This window comes from Somniosus microcephalus, chromosome 4, assembly GCF_052327205.1.
Source record: "Somniosus microcephalus isolate GS21.2 chromosome 4, FLI_Smic_1.0, whole genome shotgun sequence".
NCBI classification, from domain to species: Eukaryota; Metazoa; Chordata; class Chondrichthyes; order Squaliformes; family Somniosidae; genus Somniosus; species Somniosus microcephalus.
Genome location: NC_140990.1, coordinates 96,597,767 through 96,610,206, shown reverse-complemented (window position 1 = coordinate 96,610,206; position 12,440 = coordinate 96,597,767). Strand labels below are relative to the sequence as shown.

At 50.0% G+C, this 12,440-nt stretch overlaps 1 protein-coding gene across 1 annotated transcript in view; it reads left to right on the top strand.

Moving 5' to 3' along the window:
• LOC147119542 (large neutral amino acids transporter small subunit 2-like) overlaps window positions 1-12,440 on the top strand; it is a 114,864-nt gene that overhangs the window by 80,374 nt on the left and 22,050 nt on the right. The window contains exon 8 of the mRNA XM_085985116.1: window positions 2,991-3,140. Coding sequence (XP_085841242.1) covers window positions 2,991-3,140 — 150 coding nt within the window. The remainder of the gene's footprint in view (window positions 1-2,990; window positions 3,141-12,440) is intronic.

The window sequence follows — 12,440 nt, the reverse complement described above, 5'->3', positions numbered from 1 at the left end:
GAATGTCCGAACCACAAGGTGGGGGGTCGGGAGGGGGGATGCCCTGGCCATATAACACGGCCCCTCCCCCCGGGGTCACTGACTGTCCCCATATAACACGGCCCCCCCCCCGGGGTCACTGTCCCCATATAACACAGCCCCTCCACCCCCGGGGTCACTGTCCCCATAGAACACGGCCCCCCCCCCCGGGGTCACTGTCCCCATATAACACAGCCCCTCCACCCCCGGGGTCACTGTCCCCATATAACACGGCCCCCCCGGGGTCACTGTCCCCATATAACATGGCCCCCCCGGGGTCACTGTCCCCATATAACACGGCCCCCCCGGGGTCACTGTACCCATATAACACGGCCCGTCCCCCATTGGGTCACTGTCCCCATATAACACGGCCCCCCCGGGGTCACTGTACCCATATAACACGGCCCGTCCCCCATTGGGTCACTGTCCCCATATAACATGGCCCCCCCGGGGTCACTGTCCCCATATAACACGGCCCCCCCGGGGTCACTGTCCCCATATAACATGGCCCCCCCGGGGTCACTGTCCCCATATAACACGGCCCCTCCCCCATTGGGTCACTTCCCGTCTCCATAAAACATGGCCCCCCCGGGGTCACTGTCCCCATATAACATGGCCCCCCCGGGGTCACTGTCCCCATATAACATGGCCCCCCCCGGGGTCACTGTCCCCATATAACACGGCCCCCCCCAGGGTCACTGTCCCCATATAACACGGCCCCCCCGGGGTCACTGTCCCCATATAACACGGCCCCCCCGGGGTCACTGTCCCCATATAACACGGCCCCCCCGGGGTCACTGTCCCCATATAACACGGCCCCCCCGGGGTCACTGTCCCCATATAACACGGCCCCCCCGGGGTCACTGTCCCCATATAACACGGCCCCCCCCGGGGTCACTGTCCCCATATAACATGGCCCCCCCGGGGTCACTGTCCCCATATAACACGGCCCCCCCGGGGTCACTGTCCCCATATAACACGGCCCCCCCCAGGGTCACTGTCCCCATATAACACGGCCCCCCCGGGGTCACTGTCCCCATATAACACGGCCCCCCCCGGGGTCACTGTCCCCATATAACACGGCCCCCCCGGGGTCACTGTCCCCATATAACACGGCCCCCCCGGGGTCACTGTCCCCATATAACACGGCCCCCCCGGGGTCACTGTCCCCATATAACACGGCCCCCCCGGGGTCACTGTACCCATATAACACGGCCCCCCCGGGGTCACTGTCCCCATATAACATGGCCCCCCCCGGGGTCACTGTCCCCATATAACACGGCCCCCCCGGGGTCACTGTACCCATATAACATGGCCCCTCCCCCATTGGGTCACTTCCCGTCTCCATAAAACATGGCCCCCCCGGGGTTACTGTCCCCATATAACACGGCCCCCCCGGGGTCACTGTGCCCATATAACACAGCCCCCCCGGGGTCACTGTCCTCATATAACACGGCCCCTCCCCCCGGGGTCACTGCCTGTAATATAATGTGGCACTTGCAGGTTCCAACTCCCATTACCCGGGTCACCAACACCGGCAGCCATTTGCAGTGTCCCACACTGGCAGCCATTTGCAGTGTGCCGCTCCGTCCTACACTGGCCGCCATTTGCATTATGTCACTCCGTCCCACACCGGCAGCCATTTGCCATCTGTCCATCCATCTCACACCAGCAGCCATTTGCAGTGTGCCGCTCCATCCCACACCGGTCACCAACACCGGCAGCCATTTGCAGTGTCCCACACCGTCAGCCATTTGCAGTGTGCCGCTCCGTCCTACACTGGCCGCCATTTGCATTGTGTCACTCCGTCCCACACCGGCAGCCATTTGCCGTCTGTCCATCCATCTCACACCAGCAGCCATTTGCAGTGTGTCCCTCTGTCTCACACTGGCTGCCATTTGCCATTTGTCCCTCTGTCTCACACCGGCAGCCAATTGCAGTGTGCCGCTCTGTTCCACACCGGCCGCCATTTGCCGTTTGTCCCTCCATCTCACTCCGGCTGCCATTTGCCTTTTGTCCCTCCGTCTCACACTGGCCGCCATTTGCCGTTTGTCCCTCCGTCCCACACCAGCAGCCATTTGCAGTGTGTCTCTCCATCTAACACTGGCAGCCATTTGCAGTGTGTCCCACCGTCTCACACCAGCAGCCATTTGCAGTGTGTCCCTCCGTCTCATACAGGCAGCCATTTGCAGTGTGTCTCTCCGTCCCACACCAGCAGCCATTTGCAGTATGTCCCTCCATCTCACACCAGCAGCCATTTGCAGTGTGTCCCTCCGTCTCACACCAGCAGCCATTTGCAGTGTGTCCCTCCGTCTCATACCAGCAGCCATTTGCAGTGTGTCTCTCCGTCCCACACCAGCAGCCATTTGCAGTGTGTCCCTCCGTCTCACACCAGCAGCCATTTGCAGTGTGTTCCTCTTCATTCCCACACCGGCAACCATTTGCCGTTTGTCCCTCTGTCGCAGACCGGCATCCATCTGCAGTGTGTCCCCCTCCGTCTCACACCGACTGCCATTTCCCGTTTGTCCCTCCGTCCCACACCGGCAGCCAATTGCAGTGTGCTGCTCCATCCTACACTGGCCGCCATTTGCCGTTTGTTCCTGCATCTCACACCAGCAGCCATTTGCAGTGTGTCCCTCCGTCCCCACACCGGCAGCCATTTGCAGTGTGTCCCTCTGTCCCCACACCGGCAGCCATTTGCAGTGTCCCCTTCTTCCCTTGGCATCCAATCCTGACTTGCATACTGTTAGAGCTAGCTGATATTCCTGACCCATTTAGGCCTGCCCTGGGTAGGTTAGGGTTTAACCCGATTGTAACTGAGGGGGAACATAAATTGATTTGCTTCTCTGCTTCCTCTCGAGCTTGCTCTCCGTCTCACTGTGCAGTGTCTCCCTTGCCTCATTCATCATCCGCTGACGGTCAGACCTCAGCTACTCAATGTTTCTCCACCATTTGTTTCCCCCCCCTTCCAGTGTGCCTCCACCCTGTTGATGCTGGTGACCAGTGACATCTACACACTCATTAACTACGTGGGATTCATCAACTACCTGTTCTACGGAGTCACCATCGCTGGTCAGATTGTGCTCCGCTGGAAGAAGCCCGACATGCCCAGACCCATCAAGGTATCCCAACGAATCTTCAATGCTCTCTTCACATGTGTTTGGGTAACTCCCCGTGCTCTGTAAAGAAAGAAAGAACTCCCATTTATGCAGCGCCTATCACCACCTCGGGATTGCAAGAGGATTTGAGTACAGGAGCAAGGATGTCTTACTACAGTTGTACAGGGCCTTGGTGAGACCACACCTGGAGTACTGTGTGCAGTTTTGGTCTCCTTACCTAAGGAAAGATATACTTGCCATAGAGGGAGTGCAGCGAAGGTTCACCAGACTGATTCCTGGGATGGCAGGACTGTCGTATGAAAAGAGATTGGGTCGACTAGGCCTGTGTTCACTCGAGTTTAGAAGAATGAGAGGGGATCTCAATGAAAGGTATAAAATTCTGACAGGGCTAGACAGACTGGATGCAGGGAGGATGTTTCCCCTGGCTGGGGGGGTCTAGAACGAGGGGTTACAGTCTCAGGATATGGGGTAGGACATTTAGGACTGAGATGAGGAGAAATTTCTTCACTCTGAGGGCGGTGAACCTGTGGAATTCTTTACCACTGAATATATTTAAGGCCTCGGGTGACTGTCTGTGTGGAGTTTGCACATTCTCCCCGTGTTTGCGTGGGTTTCCTCCGGGTGCTCCGGTTTCCTCCCACAGTCCAAAGATGTGCGGGTTAGGTTGATTGGCTATGATAAATTGACCCTTAGTGTTAGGGGGATTAAATACGTGGGGTTATGGGGATCGGGTGGGATATGTGTCGGTGCAGGCTCGATGGGCCGAAATGGCCTCTATCTGCACTGTGGGGTTTCTGTGATTCTGTGATTGTGAAAGAGATAGATAGATTTATAGACACAAGGGGCATCCAGGGGTATGGGGAGAGAGCGGGAATCTGGTATTGAGATAGAGGATCAGCCACGATCATATTGAATGGCGGAGCAGACTCGAAGGGCCGAATGGCCGCCTCCTGCTCCTATTTTTCTATGTTTCTATGTCCCAAAGCGCTTCACACCCAATGAAGGACCTTTTTATGAAGTGTGGTCGCTGTTGTAATGTGGGAGATGCGACAGCCAATTCGCACACAGCAAGATCCCACAAACAGCAATGTGATAATGATCAGATCATCTGCGTTTTTTTTTAAGTGCTGTTGGTCGAGGGATAAATAATAGGCCCCAAGACACCTGGGAGAACTCCCGCGCTGATTGTTCGATAGGGTAGACGTAGAGAAGATGTTTCCACTTGTGGGGGAGACCAGACCAAGGGCCATAAATATGCAATAGTCACTAATAAATCCAATAGGGAATTCAGGAGAAACCTCTTTACCCAGGGAGTGGGGAGAATGTGGAACTCGCCACCACAAGGAGTACTTGAGGTGAATAGCAGAGATACCTTGAAAGGGAAGCTAGATAAGTACATGGAGGGAGAAAGGAGTAAAAAGAAAAGAAAGACTTGCATTTATATAGCGCCTTTCACGACCACTGGACGTCTCAAAGCGCTTTACAGCCAATGAAGTACTTTTGGAGTGTAGTCACTGTTGTAATGTGGGAAACGCAGCAGCTAATTTGCGCACAGCAAGCTCCCACAAACAGCAATGTGCTAATGACCAGATAATCTGTTTTGTTGGTTGAGGGATAAATATTGACCAGGACACCAGGGATAACTCCCCTGCTCTTCTTCAAAATAGTGGCCGTGGGATCTTTTACGTCCACTTGAGAGAGCAGACGGGGCCTCGGTTCTAACGTCTCATCCGAAAGACGGTACCTCCGACAGTGCAGCGCTCCCTCAGAACTGCATTAGAGTGCCAGGTTAGATTTATGTGCTCCAGTCCCTGGAGTGGGACTTGAACCCACAACCTTCTGACTCAGGGGCGAGTGTGCTACCCACTTTTTTAAAAATATTATACTGTATTGAACATCAAGAACATTTACAACATCGTGATCATTACATTGTATGATACAAATCAATTCCACTGCCCTGCACAGCCATTCCGCCACCACATTTTAACATCAAAACCTGAAGTTTAATTTGTCACCTGTAACATATATTAATCGATTGTACTTTAAAAATTGGTTGTAAAATACTGTCCTTAAATTCCTTTCTGAATAAAACATCCACAGAGCCTTATAATGATCTTTTAGCTTATATTTAAAATACTCTTTTAGATTGATTCTCCTCCCCTTAAAAAACAGAGCATTCCTTCTTTGCACAATCACGAATCTAGCCAAACTGAACATTAAATGAATTGCCGCTCCGCTAGACTCTGGCAGACTCTCCTGCAATCCCCATCTCAAAATTGAGTCCCACGGGATTCCCATTCTCGCTCTTCGGTCCCCACCCAGCAAAAAAGCTTCACACAACTGTCGAACATAGTACTTAAAGTCATTTAACTGCGGACATAACACCAGTAAATGGGACAGAGTCTCATCCCGTGTCCCACACATTGGGCAAGTTGCCGCCTCCACTCGTCCAATCTTGCACAAGACCGTCACGGTAAATTTCCAGTTATGAGCCAATTTGAAATCCAGTTCAATCCATTCTGGGCATTTAAAATTTGCCCACAGTCCCTTCCAAATCCTGTTGAAGTCCAGCTGTGGGTATATACTCTGCCAAAACTCCTGACCAGCAGGTGTCTTGAATCTCCATTCTCTGAATACCTCATAGAAATCTCGAGTATTACAGTTGTCAAATTGGACTAACTCTCCCCCTTTCTCCAGTACAAAGCTTAGAAAAGCAGGACGCATTTTACTTCCTTTGGAGATTTCTGCATTTATTTCTTCCATCCAATCCTGTGGCATTGCCCTCACAATCTTCTCATACATGATCCCTATTGCTTTTTCCTCCACCTCCTGATCCTCCTCCCACACCATGTCCCTCACTATCGCTTCCAGCAACCAACCTGGAATTACCTCGTATAATACATCTTTCACAGATATAATCCCAGCTTTTATAAAAGCTTGATTAAATAAAACCTCTCCTTCGAAGTTGACCCACCTGTTCAAAAATAAGGGCTGTTCTAAAAATTCCTCAGCCCCCTTGGGCATAAACTGCACACTTTTTAAAAATTGACCCAAGTCTCTACAACCCCCTTATAAAACCTAGGGAGAAGTTTAATCGATTTCAAAAACATATTATTGTATTCCATATACAATATCCCCTGCCCTCCTATCCCACTTCATTTAAAAAAATGCTCAAAACAACTCTTCCAAAAACTTGTATTTGACTTCTGAAGAAATCTCTTCACCCATTTGATTCTAAAGGATTTCTTCTTCAAATCAATATCTGGAAAATTGAGTCCTCCCTGATTTCTCCGTCCAATGATGGTATTGTAAGCCACCAAGGCTGGTTTCCCTTCCCATAAAAACCTCACACAAGCCTCTCGGATGGACTTTTCCGCCCACTCAGGAATATCCTCCACCGTCAATAAGTACCATAGCTTAGATAGCAGGAGAGCAGACACCACTGTCGCTCTTCCTTGCACTTTCAACCACCTACTTTCCCATCTTCCCAAAATCTTTTTAAATTTCATAACCTTCGGTTCCCAATTTAATCGATCCAATTCATCCCTGTCTTTCTTGCACCCCATATGCACCCCCCAGAACCTCCAAAACCGCCACCACCTTAAAGGGACATTCCCCCAACCATCCCCCCCTACCCCTCCCTGCAACCAGACATTGGGACTTACTTATAATTCACTCTGGTTCCTGAAGCTCTACAATATTCCTCCACTACATCCATAGCTTTCCTCACTGACTCCCCATTTCTCAATGTTAAGGTTGTGTCATCTGCATATTGGTGTATCACCGACACCAGCCCAGAACTGGGTACCACAATCCCAACTACACCTTGTTTCTTTCGCATCATGTAACCTAATGGTTCTGCTACCAATGTGTACAACAATGGGGACAGGGGACAACCCTATCTCACTGATCTCTGTATCGGAAAATACTTGGATAAAAAACCATTACATTTAACGCAGCTAAATATGTTTGAATAAAAAATCCTTATCCACTGAATGAAATTTTCCCTGAAACCAAATGCTTCCAAAACCTTCAATAAAAACTCATGAGAGACCCTATCAAAGGCTTTCTCTTGATCTATCTTTAATACATAAGCCTCCCTCCCACTCTCCTCCATGAGCTCTATCGCATCTCGGATTGAGACCACAGAGTCTGCGATGTCCCGGCCTATGACTCCATAGGACTGAGAGGGCCAAACTATCTCCGGTAACACCTCCTTCAAACGATTTGCCATAACCCTCGCCAAGATCTTATAATCCACATTTAATAATGTGATGGGCCTCCAATTCTTCAGATCCCGTCTATCCCCTTTATTTTTATATAAGCTAAGCTTATGATACCTCTCCTCATAGATGGGGCCAGGCTTCCCTCAATTTTAATTTCCTTAAAAACTTCTAAGAGCAATGGACTTAAAATCTCGAAAAATTCTGCACTTAGTCCATCGGACCCTGGGCTTTTCCCCCCCTTCATTCCACTTATTGCTATTTTTATTTCCGCTAATCCTACTTCTTTGTCACACATGCTTCTCTCATCCTCCTTTAAACCCTCTTCAATAAAAGCAGTAACCTTCTCCATCGCCAATTTGGAAATGTCTTCTTTTGTATATAACTCTTGATAAAAGCTACTAGCCGCCTCTAAAATCTCCCCACTTTCATGAATGATCTTCTCCCCAACCTTCAACTCTTCAATTAACGATAATCTCTGTCGCAGCTTCTCTTGCTCTAGAAAATATCTGGTGCATCTTTCGCCCTCCAATGCATCTCTAGCCTTTGCACGGAGAATGGCCCCCTTGCATTTTTCAGCTTGCAATAATTCCCACTCTTCCTTTAGCACCCAGAACTTAGTCTCAGCTCCCTTATTCCCTCCGTCAACTGCTTTACAGACATCCGTAAACCTTTTGTTTATATTCTCTTCTCGATGCTGGTTAGCTGCCGCCCTCTTTTTCCCCTAACGTACCGAAAAAACTTTTACCTCATATTTGAAATTGTCCCACCAAACTCTTCTTTCTTTCAAGAACAAAGGTTCCTTCTGAGCATTCTTTATTATATTTATAATCCCTTCTTTATAAGCAATTTCTTTCAGGTATTGTTGTTTAAAATCCACACCCCTGAACCAATCTTAACTTTGCTGTTCCTAATTCTAAGAACCAAAGCCTAAATCACTAAAATCACTAAAAAATACTTTTTTATAATAATAATCATTTATAATGATGGAGATTTTATAATAAATCTCCATCACCTCCGTTAACCCTTCCCGCATTAACACAAAATCTATTTGGCTCTGTTTTAAAACATCACCCACCCAACCTGCTCTGGAGAACTCCCTTTTTATGGGGTTCCGGTCCCTCCATAAGTCTGTCAAATTTAAATTTGCCATCATTTTTACAATCATCCCTCTGGAGTTATCATCCTTAAAGGTCATCTGGGCTGAAATGTCCATCCGAGATAAAAATACATTAAAATCCCCCATTATACAAGGATTTTCCACCTCTGCCGCTTTAGTGAATAACCCCCGAAAAAATTCGCGACACTTGCAATGGTCGTTCAGTGCATAGATATTAAAGAGATCGCAATTAAATCCCTCCATTTTTACCCTTAGCCGTAAAAATCTCCCCTCAGTGTCCTTGTCCACCAAGGCAACGTTCTCTTTTATGGACGGACTCACCAAAACAGCCACCCCTCTACAGTTATTGTTTGCACAACTTGCAAACACCTCTCCCTTCCAAACCTTCTGAACTCTTTCTAGGATATCCCCATCCCAAAAGGTTTCTTGCAGACACAACAAGTCTGAACCTTTAAAACCCTGCAACAACTGCTGCAATTTCTTCTCACCCCTCAGTCCGTTCACATTAATCGAGACCAATGTAATCATGGCTCCAAAGAAGGGAAGTGTGCCTGATAATCTCCCCATCATTTAATCTCTGGCTCTTCCCTCCTCTCATGCTCCTTCTCAACTTTTCGGGCAGCTGTTGCTTTTTCCTGCAGCCTCCTGCTCTTTTTCACCTCCTGTTTGACCCCTCCCTGCTGTTTCAGCCTCTTCCTTGCATTAAGTTTGGGGCCAGGAGCTGCCCTTTCTCCCTCCTTCTGCCCCTCACTAACCTTTCCCTTTCCACATGATACCACCCCACCCCCGACTTCCATGTCTCTGTCCCCCTCTAATTCCTCACACTCAAGCTCTTCTGTAACCCCCTGTGCCTGCTCCCCGTCAGATACATAATCCTGCTCCCCGTCAGGTACTTCATCTCCCATAGAGAGTCTTCCTGCTATCGCAGTTTCTCCCACTGTGCCGCCCCCTTCGACCACATCTCCACTTCTGACCCTTTCACCTTGTTCCCTCACTCCATGGGACAATGGCGCACCTAAATTGTTCCCTTCTGACGTCTCTATCTCGCCGATCCCATCCTGCTGTCCCTTTAAGGCTCCTGCCTCTTGCACTCTCTCCCCGTCCTGCCCCCTCCCGCTCACCAAGATATCTGACTCCCCGCCTCTCCCCGGAGCACCCACATCCACCACACACCCCGCTCCCGCCACCTCTGCCCCCGCAGACACCAGACTCCCCAGGGGGAGCTGAACCGCACTAAGGCTCGAGTCTGCACTCGATCCTCGCTGCCCGCTGCTGTCTTTGTTCCCCTCCACAGCACTCGGCGTGTTTTCCGCCATCTCCATCCCGTTCTCCGCTCTGCCATCCTCTGCCTCTTCCTGTGCTCCTTTCTCCTTCATTTTACCGGCTGTGTCCTCCGACTGCACTGCTCCTCCGGCCGTTCCACTCTCATCTCCTGCTCCTTCTCCCATCTCCTCATCACTCATATCGCTCCCTTCTGCCACACACTCACAGCGGGTGGGGCCTTTGCGACACACCCCACAGCTCTCCGCCTTGCAGCTCCGAGCAATGTGTCCCGACTCACCGCAATTGTAACAATACAGGTCTGGACAGTTTCTTACGAGATGGTCATGTCCAAGACAATAATAGCACACCTTTACTTGGTTATCATGCAGCACACGAAAGTACTGCACTCCTTCCATTGTCTCGAACTTCATACTATACGGCAATGACCTCACCCCCTCTGGGAACCGCACCTTTACATACCGGGTTCCGTCTGCTACCCGTGTTCCCGGATAGTACCTCCTTTTTATTGCAGAACAGATTTTAATGTCCCACGACTCCAACTTCTTGCTTAGCACTTCGTCCTCGATGTAAACTGGCAAGTTTAAAAATGAAACCACCACCTTCTCTGAATATAGCAGAGTCACCTCCAAAAATTTCTCCCCAACTTTCAGACTGAGTAACAGTCTTTCCACCTCCTCACGACCACTGACCGTCACCTCGAATCCCACATTTGACTTTGGTCGGCAAGCAAAGCAGCTTCCCTCGCCACAGTCCTCATGAACCGCCTGGATAATATCCCGAGCTCGAATCTTCTTATCCTCACACTGAACCACCACCGTGTTTTCTTTACCAAATCTCCTGGGGTCCCGGCCCAAATCTTTGGGCCTTTTTTTCTCCTTTCCCACCACAGTTTCTTCCCTAATTAAATTCCTCTCGGGAACACTGTCCTCTGAGGGGCCCGGCACTCCGGACCCCTCAGCAGCCATCTGGCTGTTTTTGTGGGCCAAAAAGACCCTAAAACCTGAAAACAAAACCCACCACCAACTTTTTACAGAACTCCCTCCAACTCCCAGCTGCAATCAGGCAACCAGTAACACCTGGTTCACTCCTAGCCCCTCTCACCTAGAGAGTGCTACCCACTGAGCCACAGCTGACACTATGTAGAAGGCTATGTTGATGGGGTGAGATGAAGTAGGGTGGGAGGAGGCTCGTGTAAAGCATACACTCCGGCACAGACCAGTTCGGCAGTTCTACACTGTACCTTTCAGTCCCATACTGGCAGCCATTTGCAACGTACCTTTCAGTCCCATACCGGCAGCTATTTGCAATGTACCTTTCAGTCCCATACTGGCAGCCATTTGCAATGTACCTTTCAGTTCCATACCGGCAGCCATTTGCAGTGTACCTTTCAGTCTTATAGCGCAGCCATTTGCAATGTACCTTTTAGTCCCATACCGGCAGCCATTTGCAGTGTACCTTTTAGTCCCATAGCGCAGCCATTTGCAATGTATCCTTCCATCCCGAACCTTTAACCATTTGCAATGTGCTTCTCAGTCCCAGTGTAGGTCAGTGATCACAGGGCTGATGGGTGAATGGGCAGACCCCCCCCAAAGGCAACCGGGTGTCGTTACAATCAACATAATCCAACCCTGACCATGACAAAGTCTGAAACTCGAATCATTCCACCAACTTCTTGACCACAAGTTAGATTCAGACATCCAGAAAGCCTCCAGCCCCCCTGCCCCTCACCCCCACCGCCCAGTGCAGCATTCCAGGGTTTGTGCCTCCGCTACTAGTGCCTTTGCCACTTTTCTAGACGGAACTCACTTGCAAGCTAGCTGTCCCTAAGCTAGCTTGTCCCTCAATTAGGAAGATAGGAACACGAGGAGGCCATTCAGCCCCTCTAGCCTGTTCCACCATTCAGTTAGATTGTGGCTGATCCGTATCTCAACTCCATCGACTCGCCTTGGTTCTGTAACTTTTAATACCCTTGCCTAACAGTTACAACAATGACTACACTCCACAATTGGGTGCTCATATCTCAGGGTGAGAGGGGGGGGAATGGAACCCGGGCCCTTCCTGCACCATGGGGCTCAGTACCAATTGTAGCAGCCCCATACTCTCACTCTCTGTCTTTCGCTCTCTCTCGCTCTGTCCCCTCTCTCGCTCTGTCTCCCTCTCTCTATCTCTCTGTCTCTCTTTGTCTCCCACATTACAACAGTGACTCCACTTCAAAAATAATTAATTGGCTGTAAAGCGCTTTGAGACGTCCGGTGGCCGTCTTTCTCTAACAATCTTGAGATTTGAAATTTTCAATTGACCCCCAGCCTCAACAGCTTTTTGGGGGAGAGAGTTCCAGATTTCTTTGTGTGAAGAAGTGCTTCCCGACATCACTCCTGAACAGCCTGGCTGTAATTTTCATAAGATCATAGAAAGTTACAGCGCGGAAGGAGGCCATTTCGGCCCATCGTGTCCGCGCCGGCCAACAAAGAGCTATCCAGCCTAATCCCACTTCCCAGCTCTTGGTCCGTAGCCCTGCAGGTTACAGCATCCCAAGTGCACATCCAAGCACTTTTTAAATGTGGTTAGGGTTCCTGCCTCTCCCACCCTTTCAGGCAGTGAGTTCCAGACCCCCACAACCCTCTGGGTGAAGAAATTTCCCCTCAAATCCCCTCTAAACCTTCCACCAATTACTTT